This window comes from Botrytis fragariae (genome assembly GCF_013461495.1).
Source record: "Botrytis fragariae strain BVB16 chromosome Unknown tig00000795, whole genome shotgun sequence".
NCBI lineage: Eukaryota > Fungi > Ascomycota > Leotiomycetes > Helotiales > Sclerotiniaceae > Botrytis > Botrytis fragariae.
Window position 1 is genome coordinate 564,977 of NW_023501011.1, and position 13,415 is coordinate 578,391.

The 13,415-nt window shown below is 42.6% G+C and overlaps 3 protein-coding genes across 3 annotated transcripts; 1 reads left to right on the forward strand and 2 right to left on the reverse strand.

The window, feature by feature from the left end:
• Positions 1-94: 94 nt before the first annotated feature.
• Positions 95-1,133, reverse strand: Bfra_007084 (putative rho3 protein; the record flags this gene model as incomplete). Its single annotated transcript, XM_037337458.1, has 4 exons — positions 95-570; positions 661-710; positions 779-829; positions 1,081-1,133. 4 exons carry the CDS (start codon positions 1,131-1,133, stop codon positions 95-97), a joined length of 630 nt encoding a protein of 209 aa, XP_037186838.1.
• A 1,674-nt stretch (positions 1,134-2,807) lies between these two features.
• On the reverse strand, positions 2,808-4,220 carry Bfra_007085 (putative pre-mrna-splicing factor cwc25 protein; the record flags this gene model as incomplete). Its single annotated transcript, XM_037337459.1, has 1 exon — positions 2,808-4,220. One exon carries the CDS (start codon positions 4,218-4,220, stop codon positions 2,808-2,810), a length of 1,413 nt encoding a protein of 470 aa, XP_037186839.1.
• A 485-nt stretch (positions 4,221-4,705) lies between these two features.
• Positions 4,706-6,303, forward strand: Bfra_007086 (putative cop9 signalosome complex subunit 2 protein; the record flags this gene model as incomplete). Its single annotated transcript, XM_037337460.1, has 3 exons — positions 4,706-4,749; positions 4,798-5,017; positions 5,065-6,303. The coding sequence occupies 3 exons, from the start codon at positions 4,706-4,708 to the stop codon at positions 6,301-6,303; spliced, it is 1,503 nt and encodes a 500-aa protein (XP_037186840.1).
• Between the last annotated feature and the right edge of the window lie 7,112 nt (positions 6,304-13,415).

Sequence of the window (13,415 nt, forward strand, 5' to 3'; positions counted from 1 at the left end):
CGCCAGCCAGCCTTCCCGAAACCCAGAACAAGAAATGAAGACTAGGTCGCATCCTCTTTCCAAAAGCGAGGTCACCTCAAACTTTATACATCTCCTACATGACATCACATTTTCCATCCCCATCACCCCCATTTGGATTGACACTCAATGCGACTCTAGCCGCCTCTGTAAACGCCTCATTAACTCCTCTATTCCTCATCGCCGAGCATTCCAAGTATCTGAGCGCATTGATTCTCCTCGCCACCTCCAAGCCTTGATTGTAATCAATCATTGGCTTCTTTTCTCTGGGTTCAGCCCCTTCTGTTCCCTCTGCCGCTTCATCGTCTGCACCTTGTTCCCTCAAATCACATTTCAATGCGACTAAAACGAGTTTGACACCTTGACAGTTCTCGGCGATTTCGCCTACCCATTTGGACTCGACGTTTTCGAGGGAATCTTTCGAGTCGACGGAGAAACAAAGCATTATTGCGTGCGTATCATCGTAGGAAAGCGAGCGCAATCGATCGAATTCTTCTTGTCCAGCAGTATCCCATAGGGAAAGTTCGATATGTGTACCGTCGACGAAGATATCTAGATTGCGCAGGAACGTGAGTCGGCATTCCGCGGAAATGATGACGTAGGCATGGGAAGATTACGGGAATTGGAAAATGAGAAACTTACCGTGAACATAGTTTTCGAAAACCGTAGGTTCGTATACGGTTGGGAAATATCTAAAATTCCATCATCAGTTCCTCCGTATAACAACTCCAACATAACGTCATGAGAATCCAAAACCTACCCTCTCGTAAAAACGTTTAGTAAACTCGTTTTTCCACAAGCACCATCCCCTCTGTAAGAATCAAAGATTGTTAGCAATCTCTTCATTTCTCTTGGAATCCAATCTTCAACGGTAGATCAATTGAAGTCGTAATCGCAGTGTCGAATTGAATATATCATTTCCACCACTGCGCCTCCAATGCGACTCAACCCCGACTGTACTTTCGTCGCATAATTTGATCCATATGATAGAATCACTTGTACATAATTTCATGGTAAAAAAAAATCCTCAATACAGATAAGAAAAAGTAGAAAATAACATACAATAAGACCAATTTCCTCTGGGTAGTTTTTGAGCCTCCGAGTCCGCACGGCATATTGAATGTGATATGATGTAAGATTTGGTAGGTAAGGATGTAGATATGTAATGTGAAGGAATACCTATCTCGTAGTGTATTTCGTCGGTGGTGGTAGGAAGTGTCAATCAGATGTGAGAATGGTGACGGAATGGTGGCAGAAGGATGAAGGATGAAAATGATGATTCCCGGATTGAAAAGTAACTGGATGACTGGATGGGATGGGATGGGATGGGATGGATGTGGATGGATGAATGGATAGACCGAGGATTGAGCCTTAAAGGGGCCAGGCCAAAGAATGACTAGGGTGGTGGTAATGTAGGTAGGTTATTTTTATTCTTGAATATCCGACTTGTTAAACTCGATGGAGTTTGTGTAATTGGATAGTACCGGTAATCAATCCATCGATATATCAATGATGTATATATATGTACAAATCAATTGAAGAAGTCAAAGAAGATGGAAGAAATGGTGCATTCTCATCGGGTCAATTGCAATTGGAAACGTAAATGTGAGTATGGATATCAATGCAAGGAAAGGCATAAGAATCAATGGGAACAATAACCCTGGAATGATAATGGATGATATTTGAGAATTCCCCAGATCCATCTACCCAGGTAAGGAATTCTTGTGCGAGTCTATTCCGTATGTGATATTTGACATCTATCTAGTATGTGTGTGGTAACGAAGTCACAAAATCACATCAGATGACACTCTAGTATCTTCCCCCAAACTTTCTTCAAGTCCAGCTGCAATTTCCTTTCTTTTGCGCAGACACTCTCCAGATACCTGCAGACCTGATACCTGCCTAGTAGTGTTGAAGCACGATGCGAACAATTACCGTATCTCCGGAGTGGTAATTTGAGCATCGGGGGAGGGGGGAAAGAACTAATGCAGCCAGAAAAAGAAATCCTTCGCACGCCCGATATAGGTATCACTCCGTAGCGGGAGAAAGTCAACATGTCATATCGTGGGGAAAAGATGAAGAATCTGGAGTCATGGGAGAAGAAGGTCAGATGTCAATTCACGGCATATACTACTGTCTGGTCTGCAATCTGCAATCTGTAACCTGTAATCTGTAATCTATAATCTATAATCTATAATCTATAATCTATAATCTATAATCTATAATCTATAATCTATAATTTACAGTCTATATACTATTAACCACTTTCTGATATTTCTCGAAATTCTCTATAATATAGCACATATATATATATATACATTAATAACAAACTAATCCTGTGGCTGATTCCCGGGAATTTAGTTTGACATTTTACGTGGCTCAAAAAGTTCAATGGACAATGGAAAATGGAAGAGAAAAAATTTGATGGATCCAAGCGGATGATCGTCACATGGGGGGAGGGGGGCAATCCTTGAAAAGGAGGAAATTGCTGATGTTCTCTCTGTAGAGCCGCGGGTCCATAAATGAGTCTTGCCTTGTTCAGAGTGGATCAATCAACATTACGAGTGGGCTCGAGGTGGAGAGCATTTCGACTTTCCAAATTGGAAGCTTATATTACAATTGCTTTTCTAATCTGCAATCTTGCGCAATAATAAAAGCATAATAACAACAACGAGTCATCAAGTTCCCATGACAATGAAACCCCCATGCAATCTGCCATACTCAAGGGTATTCGGGCAATAACACACCTCCATTATCTTCCACATAAGCCCAAAAAACAAAAACCAAAATCACTCCTCTTCCTTGATGAATCCTTGTCCTGCACGACGCCCGATTCGATCACCGAGATTCATATTTCCAGCTGTTCGATTGAGACCATTGATGAAATCGCCTTTGTCCGAGTACTTTGACGTATTTGTTCGTGCTCTATCCTCAGCTTCATGGGCGACCTTCTCTTGTTCCTCCAATGCCTTTAGTCGCTTCTCCCGATCAGTTTCCAGACTCGATGCATCTTGTTGCATAGCGGCCAATTTCTTTTGTCGCTCAGCCTCCTTCTCTTCTTCCGAAGGTCCATTCGACTGCTGATGTCCACCTTGAGGTCTTCTATCATCGCGTCTGCCATAACCATTTCCATTGCGTTGATTATCGTATCTGTTCCCGTTATCCCTTCGGTCGTAACCATTCCTTCTATCCTCTCTATCTGCTGGGTAAGATTTTCTCCTGTCCGGGGACCTTCGTCGTTCCGGAGTGGGAGATCGGGAATCTGGAGATGAACTATTTCTCCTTCTCTGTCTTTTGTCTTGATCCCTGTCCAGTCTGCTATTTTGACGTTCGTTTGGCGACACAGGTCTTCGGCGGTCGTAGTCTCTTTCTCTTACTGGCCGTCCTCTTTCCCTATTATCCGGTGATACTGATCTTGGTTTCCGTGATCTGCCAAAACTATCTCGTTTTTCAACAGGGGAACGGGATCTTGAATATGAATCTGAACGTCGTCGATATTCATGTTTGCGACTTCTGCGATCTCTATCATCATCGTAATCATCACCACTCCTGCGACGCTTGCGACTGCGATCTTCTTCCCGACTATCCCTATTTTCATCTCTCCTACGCTTTCGTCTTCGCTCTTCATCGTCGTCATCATGATGTCGATGATGGTGACGATGTTTTCTTTCCTTCTTCGGCTTAACTTCCTTGGTGTCCTGTCCAGCCAATTCAAGTAGTTTGCGTCGTTTGATCGGGTCATTCATCATAGCCTCATATGCAGCCTGCTCCTGTCTTTTGATAGCAAGCATAGGATCTTCACGAACCTTGGCTGCTGTGTCTCGTAGAGTATTCGCATTTTGTAAAGCCATGAAACTAGCCTCGGAAGCTTGTTTCTCTAGATTTTTGTGCTCTGTGCCTTTGATTAATCCATCAATGCGCCTCTTTCCAAGAAGATAACCTTCCATCTCTTCAGTCGTTCCAGTTTGCCCACTTGATGGGCCTTGATACATCCAATCGACACGATCAACTCGCTTTCTCGATCCGGCGGCTTCGAGTTTGTTTTGAATCTCTTCCTTCGCTCGTTCTTCTTTAAGCTCCTTGATCCTCTGTTCCGTGCGTCTTCTTTCCTCGAGGGCTTTCTTCTCTTCCTCCCATACCCGCGTTTGATTCTTCATCAAATGGGGATGCCATGATTTCTTCAAATTGAGATCGCCACCCATTTTGAAAGTTGTTTGACGTTATTGTAGAAGCAAATTCAAGATAAATCGTGGTCGCAGGTGGGAACGTTTCTACGCGCAAGAAATACCAAGTATGGAAATCGAAGAATGAAGTGATGAATCCAAAGCCAAAACAAAATTATTCGTAACCAGGAATTGCGCTGGGTATGAGTTGCAATGTTTTTTTGACGATAGAATACAAACAGATGTTTAATGTTCATCGCAAGGCGGAAGCATTTCAAAATTGGAAGGCAGGATAGACGCTAAGAGGTTTGTAGCCAATCAAACAAGACTGCGGGGATAGCTCTAGGCAAACGACACACAGCCTTATCACTGTACCGTACCTCAACCTTTAACGTTCTGTGATATCTTTAAACTCGTCATTACGGGACCTTCCAATTCTTTTGAATAATGCGACCATAATTTATCAATACAGATCCTCGTCTTCAAAACTCTCGCCTTACAGCCAAACCAAAAGAATCGCAAATATGTCTGACGATGATGATTTCATGCAAGATTCAGACCAGGAGGAGTATGTGAAGCCTTACCAGACATTCGATGGCATAGCTAACGTTCATAGATATGACTTCGAATATGAAGAGAATGACGACGAGGAGGATGCAGACGTCGATATTGAGAATAAATACTACAATGCCAAACAGATGAAATCTACAGATCCTGAAGGTGCGATCGAGGAGTTTTTAGGAATTCCAGCTCTCGAGCAAGAGAAAGGCGATTGGGGATTTAAAGGGTTGAAACAAGCTATAAAGATGGAATTTAACCTTGCTCTATATGATAAGGTAGGGTTTTTGGCTGTTTCGAATGATCACATCTAACAACTCGTCAGGCTGTTGAACATTATCTTGAACTTCTTACCTATGTGAAATCCGCAGTAACGCGAAACTACTCGGAAAAATCTATCAACAATATCCTCGACTTCATCGAGAAAAAGACTGAAGACGATGCAGCGAGGAAATGCATGGAGAAATTCTATTCAAACACCCTGCAATCTTTTCAAAGTACCAACAATGAACGATTGTGGTTGAAGACTAGTATCAAGCTGGCGAAACTCTGCCTTGACCGCAAGGATTACGCTGCGACAACAAAGAAATTACGAGAGCTTCGCAAGGCATGTGAATTGGAAGATGGTACAGATGATCCAAGCAAGGGCACCTACTCTTTGGAGATTTACGCACTCGAGATTCAGATGCACTCCGAAACGAAGAATAACAAGCAATTGAAGCGTTCATATGAAAGAGCTTTGAAGGTCAAATCAGCAGTCCCACATCCTAGGATTATGGGTATCATTCGAGAATGTGGTGGGAAGATGCATATGACTGAGGAAAACTGGAAGGATGCACAGAGTGATTTCTTTCAATCATTCAAAGATTACGACGAAGCTGGATCTTTACAGCGTATTCAGGTTCTCAAGTACCTTGTTCTGACAACCATGTTGATGAAATCCGATATCAATCCCTTCGAGTCCCAGGAAACCAAACCATATAAGAATGATCCTCGCATCGCCGCAATGACCGATCTCGTCGATGCCTATCAAAGAGATGATATTCACAGATATGAAGACGTTTTAAAGAACAACAAAGATCTCATGTCCGATTCCTTCATCCGCGAAAACATTGACGAAGTAACTCGAAATATGAGAACCAAAGCCGTGGTAAAATTGATCGCCCCCTACACCCGTTTCAAGCTCGACTTCATTGGCAAAGCTCTCAAGATTCCCGTCTTGGAGGTTCAAGATATTTTAGGCTTTTTAATCGTTGATAAGAAAGTCAATGGAAAGATCAACCAACAAGATGGAACTGTTGAAATTGAGGATAACAGTGATGCAGAACGTCTCAAGGCAATGCATGAATGGACTACAGCTATAGGTTCATTATATGAAACCATTTTCGCAGAGAGTGAGGGCTTTAGAATGAATGATGTCAATCAAATTGGGGATATAGACAAGGATGCAGGTTCTATGGGCGGATATATGAGTCCAGCTAACACGAGTAACGTGAGGTTTGGTGGACAAAAGGGAGGTAGATTTCCGATGGGTGGAAGGGGAAAAAAGGGATGGTTGGGATGATTTGATTGAAGAATCTGGTGAAGACTAGGTACGATATTGATACCGTGAGATTACATGGAGTGTATGGGAGTCGGGAGTTGATGAAGAAGCTTAAGGGAGATCACGGTAATGATGATAGATGACTTATGATCAATGGATAGGTCCCCTCCCTTAGCTACCTACCTACCATAAATACATATATTAATGAACAGAGACATACAAATTTCGTTTTCTTCGTTTCTGCTTGAATCTAATACGTGTGTTACAATTATGTATCTCCCGTCTATTCATCCATGTAGTGATTATCATCCAACACTATTCTCTCCAAACCACTGAAAAGTTTCAATGTATCATGTATACACGCATGCATATTCTTTTATTACATCGTCGCGAGAGAGCCAAGGTTATGGCTAGCGGGAAAGGAGTGGGGGGATATACATATACATAAATTATCTTGAATGGATATGGGCGAAGTTCAAAGGGTGGAGAAGGGAGAGGGATGATATGGAGAAAAGGTATCATTATAGACGTTACAGGAGGAAATGGAGAAGATATCTCAGGGGATGTGTCAAGGGGGTGGCGGAGGCTATGTAGTTTCTATTTGTGATGGATTGTGGATTGTGAAGGTGAGGGATGATGGGGGGTGATGGATTGAAGATGGATTGAAGATGAAAACGGTTTTGGTGTATATGATAATTGGGATTGGGCTGAGAGGGTATAGGTGAATGGATGGAGGTGGGGGATGATAGATAGATGGTAGATGGTAGATAGTTAAGAGGAGAGGAGGAGTTATTGTGGAAGAGGGAGGGGGAGATGTAGGGCTTGGTAGCTTGGTTGGTGGATGAAGGGAGATGGGGAGGCGGGTGGTGGGTATTTGGAATGTGCTATGTGTTCTGTCTTGTATTATTCGATATGTAGAGATGTAGAGATGTAGATAGATATAGTTTGAAACAAAGCGATGGATCTTCATCTAGGTGAGCTACGACTTACGAGATACGGACGGAGGAGGGCGATAGCTTGGGAATATTATTGTCTATTAGATTCTGTTGTGGGAATGAGGCGCTGCTGAGGGGGTTGGCGTGGGGGGGGAGGATGAAGGGGGAAGAGGAGGGGTGTGTTTGGCTGTTTATTTGTGTAATGAATTAGGTAGGTAGGTAAATACATACATACACATACGGAGATGAAAATCTTTCAGTACAATGCAATGTAATGCAATGCAATGAATGTGCAACGGTCGGAAGAATAAGGGTGGAAAGAAGGGAATTTTGGGGGTAGATGAAGTCAATGCATGTGGGGTTATCGGAGACGGTGATGGGGAGAGAAATCTTTGCGCTATGTGTATCTCGAGATTTCGAGATCTTAGATTTTGTTCTGGGATCTGGGATCTGGGATCTAGGATCTGAGTTCTGGGTTTTGGGTTTTGGGGTGAGAAGATGGAGGAGGTGGTGACGATTTGATCGATGGTATGTGTGGTGTATGCATGTTGCGCGGATCCGGATCAACGGTATGTGAAGATTCGTGTGTATCTATGTATGTTTATATGTATGCAGGGAGTATAGGAGGTGCATTTTGCGGCTGGCTGGAGATGGGGACACAAATTAGAGAGGGCTGGGAGACATGAAGGTACGAGTTTTATGGCTAGAAGAGTGTGTGTTTGTATGTGTTATCTTGTTAGTGGATGATTGGGAGTTTTCGTTGTGTTTGTTTCATTGATTGATTGGCATGTTGATCTTGGGGTTTCTGGAACGGAGTGGATGGTGTTGATGAACATGGTGTGAAGAAAGTTGGTTCGGCTACAATGGACTTGAAGCGATGAGCTTGGTGAGGCTTGAGATCCTGGGATGGAAGGGGTCAGGGATGATGTGTGATGTGATGTGCTGGTGTGAGGGGGTGGGATTGGATGTGTTGAGAATCGGATAGGATTGGATTCCTGGTAGAAAGATCGAGGAGCTTGAGATGGATGGTAGGTGTAGATTAGGGGAATTTGAGGAGAGAGCGGGAAGTGAGGGGGTTGGTTCACTCTAGTAGAATTTGATGTATTAGTAAGGTTTAGAGGTGCAGGATGTGAGAAGTACAGCAGAGGGAACGAACGGCTGAACACTAAAATGAGGAATTGTGGTGAAAATTAAGATCTGACTCTGACTGCTTGTTGATCAACAGATGTGTGTGAGATCAGCATCTGAGTAACTTTATTCACAACATGTAGGATATACATGAAGGTGCGTGAGATAGAGCGGTAGATCCAAAATTAGAAGTAAAGGATACAAAATTCATACTTTGAAGTACTTTCTTTAGTTATTTCTCGCCATGCTTGCTAGATATGGAATACACTTAGACCCATCTGTATAAAATATGTGATACGCTATGCATGGAAAGCAATCAATCTAGTACTCTATAATCTAATCTCGATCTTCGTCAGATTAAACATGCGGGAGATTCACCCCTAGTAATGTTTGACTCAGTAGTATACATAATGATAACCTATCAGAATTTTCAGACTTTAGAAAGGTGGTAGACCAATTGTCGATCGGGTTTTCGTGTGGTGTATTATTTTGGAGGAATGAGGTAGGAACAATGTATTCATGTAGCATCGGGCCAACTCGGTTCTTTCTAGGTGTAAACTTGGCGGGGTAATGCCGGAGGGGTTCCTACCTACCGTTCCTCACACATTCATGATAATGATTAGCTTTTGTGAGATGTGATAGATATCGTATGGGTAGCATGGAGCTTTGTGTCATGCATGATGATGATAGGTACTCTGGCTCTTGGTACGGGTGTGAGGATGCGGGTAGGTTCTTATTTCCCGGGATGTGTGCGATAGGATTTGAGATATGATAGATGTGTTGATGTAAGATGAATTGATTGATGCGAAGAGAGATCAGCATGAATGGTAGAACCGGCTTGAGATAAGGCGTGTAGCATGGGGGAGCGTGAGTTGCGAGGTTCCGTGGGTAGGTCTTGCATGTATTGTATTGGTACATTGAAACCGGAATTGGTGTGATTATGGGTACTTGATGAAGGGGTATGTAAGATTTTAACTGTGTTTTCGAGAAGTGAGCAATGATCTAGTCCTTTCTTAGATGAATCTTACTTATTAGTTCCGTCTTTTATCTCTCATGAAGACAATACTACTTGATCATTGGAATACCTAGGTCCTCATGCTTAGGTACAATAAACGAATACGTACATACATCCAGCTAATCGTATGTATTCCAATGCAAGTCTAATAGGTATTATTTATAAGTAAAGTTCAATTGGTGGATCGTGAATAGAATCCCTACATCGCAGTAGACGATGAAAAAGTTTAATAACTCTTCATTCTGCAGTAGACCAAAGGTTATGCGTATAGAAATAAATACTAGGGGACACTCTGTAGCTTCCCCGAACCCATGATCCCAGCTTAATTTGCTAAATAGCTTTTCTCGTCTATCAATGTCACTATACTTTATTTATACTCCTGCTTTCTACTCTGACCCTACTCTTGGCAACCAACCATCAATATCAATTGTTCCTTATCCTGGAGAAATTCTTCCTGCCCTATCGTTTTGCTCGTCATCACGAAACGCAATGTGCAATACTCATACATGATGTTTATGCATATAATCTATAACCTAGTCAAGATACCGAACAAACAAACGGACGGGCGGAATAGTGCGCGATATTTCAATTTCAAGATTGCATCGAATTGGTTAAGATTCAATATAGAGAGTAATGGTAGAAGGCGACCTGCATGATAAGGGTATATATGCACGCAAGCAAGCCATGATAAAACTCGGGAAGTTGAGTTACCGTTAGGATCAAGACGATTGAGTAATGGTAAGTAGAAGGAGAAAAAACTTTTTCCTTACGGAATGTCTTGTAGCGATTATTCTGTGACAAGAAAGCATGTGAGGGAGGATAGACAAAGCCGAATGGATGGCTTCATGTTCACCCAATTGCAACATCAATATATCTTCGGTGCAATATCCGGAGGTACCTATATGTATGTATTAACGGGCATTATTTCAATAGGTGAATAATGTACAATCGATGTCATGACATGATGAACATGATCTCTCCCCCATGTCACTCATTGTACAATACAGATACGTAACAAGGGCGATTCTCTTCCCTGCAGGCATGCCTTGTGGTTTTAAAACTATTAAGTACTTAATACAGAGGTACATGGGCATAATATGGCATGGTACTTTCGGGGAATGAGAGAGGGTTCCGTTTCCTCGGGAAAATTTGGAAAGGACGAGACAAGAGATACGAGTATACGAATAATACATCGTTACATGTGAGCGGCAGTACGGCCCGCATGGGTGTAAACAATCAGTGCGTTCCTTTCACCCAATCGCATTTTGGATAATTCCATATCGATATTTTGGTTGGGTTATCTCAAAGTTGAAACTCTAGAACCCTTAATTCGAAAATTTCGTATTCCCATGCTGGTTGTTATGTTTTGCCTAGCAGTTGTTGGTTAATGTCGTTGCTCGTGTTAGATGGCTGTTGGATGCGTCGTGCTCTGATAGTTGTCGGTTTCCTTGCCACGCCTACTTACTTTAAACTACCCCCAATGGAGCACGGAGATTTCTAAATGAAGAGACTCCATTGGTGAAATTGAAATGGTAGTAACTTTTCAAGACTGTCATGTTAAACATCCATCTTGTTATAACCATACATAAGGTCTCGATCCAGACAACGAATGATCGAGAACTCTTCATTTATCTTCACACGGGTGTGATGTGATACTAAAGCCATCACTACATTCCCGTGTGTGAAACCCAATCTTTCCTCTCATTGTGGAAAGGGAACGTAACTACCCGTGTTTTCTTCCTTTTCGGCTTCCACAAGGAACTCCTTTGCTTAAAAATTTTCCCTCGCCCTTCTCTCTTCTCCACATTTCCTTTACGGGATCCTTCATTCTCTCAATTCTCTTCCTTCTCCGTTGATTCTCCTTCCGTAAAGTTAAGTGAGATACGGTGGATGATTTTCGTAAGTTTCCAACCAACAATTCCGATATCGAGATGCCAAGACGGAGAATAGCCAATTAAACAACCAATAACGGAGAAGGGGACCTCATGAGGTCGCATCAAGTGTCAGCAGGCAAGGGTAGTATGATATATCGAACGCCATGTAGCTAGATTCAGGTATGAAGGGTCCCATAACGGGGAATTAAACGCTATTAGCGCGCGGGAGGGTGAGTAGGTTAGAGACACAGAACTATGTCTATCGTGGGTGATTGATCGGTCGGTATGGAAGAAGTAAGAGGAAAGACGAAGATGGGTGATACACGAATATACCTCCGAACCAAGGAAATGAAATGAAACGGTAACAAGTGGAAGCTGGAAGGGGTGGCAATTCATGCAGCCTTCAGCTACAGATACATTATATGAAAATTTTGATACGTAGGAGATCAAGCTTCATTGTAGAGGAGGCGTGTTCATGGATACATGATGTGAATGAAGTTCATGCAGCCGCGGGAAAAGTAGAACGTCTGCACAGGCGGCCAGGTAATTTGAAACCTGGGATCACCCTTACAGGTTCTCCCATATCTGAGGCAATTGATTCTGATGGCAAGATTTTTACATGATGTGCATGTTACGTATTACACACAGAGATACTTCTTCAATGCCAAAGATTTGAGGAGCATTTAGGAGTCGGGGAGTTTGGGAGTCTCCAAATGAAGCATGCACGTACACGAACAAGCATAAGAATTATAGTGTCGATAACAAAGATTCATCATAACATAATCGTATCATGCAATTCTTAATTAGCAGCCGAGCATGTAAGAAATCTGCCCAGCTGCAGCTCCACGACCGACGGAAGAAGAAGAATTCATCGGGCATTTGCAGAAGAAAAGGTGGGGCAGTGAGCATCCGTTACATACATACATTACAGTACGATATCAAATTTAATACTGCCATACCAATATCGTGCATAGCCATACATACATCAGGCTACATCGACGAGATCAAGCCCAAAGTCTAGCTCAGTACTGATGACACCTCATAAACACGACGATTTCTACCCAGGCAAAATTGAGGAAAAGAAAGGGTCCACGGAAGAATCAACTGCTCATTCAATTATCCATCTCCGTGATACAGTCTTCTCGTGTATATGTTGCTTCGTTTGGAAATATCTTTCTAACCCACCTGCACCCCTTACATTTTTGGCTGAATCTAAAAACGACTTGACGATAGAGCGAAGCTATATATTACCCTACATACCGATTGCATATTTTGATTCCTACATCTCATGATTCGTCGAGGAATCTAAGACCAAGACCAACGGGGAACCGAGAGGATACGAAAGGTAAAGGTCGAATAAACGAATGGTATCTTTTCGAACTTTGAGCAGGGCCCTTGTACTGGATTTTCCTGTGAGGTTACCGGTACATGCATAGCCCAACCCATCATCGAGCGGACGAACGAAGAGAGAGAAAAACGAGAGGTTTTGAGAAGGGCCTGGACGCATACATGTGAATGAGTCAAAGAGGGACGAGAAGAAAAGATTGGAAAGAAGTGACATTCATTGGAGTATTTCACCGTGATTGATTTGTACTGAGTTATGGAGTAGGGATTCTCGCATAAAACGAAGAAGTAGAGCAGGGAGAGAAGGAAGATAACGGATATTGGGAAGGGTCAAGTATAATACCTGTGAAGAACGACTCTCCTCAATTTGAACCGACAATCATAGAATCCGAAGACATATCAAAAATAAACACGATACATACGATAAACCCAGAATCCATACATGGCCCAAATCCATAACCATCGTCAATCCACTTTAACTTGGCCGGATCATCTCGTCACTCTGTAATTCGCCTACTACTTGCTCAATCGTCTACTACCCTCGCTACATAATACATGGCATATACTTCAATACCCCCTTTCCGTATCCATTCTTGGTATTGAAGGGCGAGGTCGTCGACCAATCTGGAACTTTACCACAATACCCCGTCTCCATCTTTCTCTCCATCCATCATTTATCCCGCACTCCGTCCATTTACATTATCTCCCATCGTCTCTCCCTCCTCCCCCTGGTTACGTCTTGGTACTCATTACAGATATTTTGTACCCCTACATTGACATTCACATCTCTATTGACTGTATATGTACCCGTCACTCTGTACTTACTTTAACCCATTT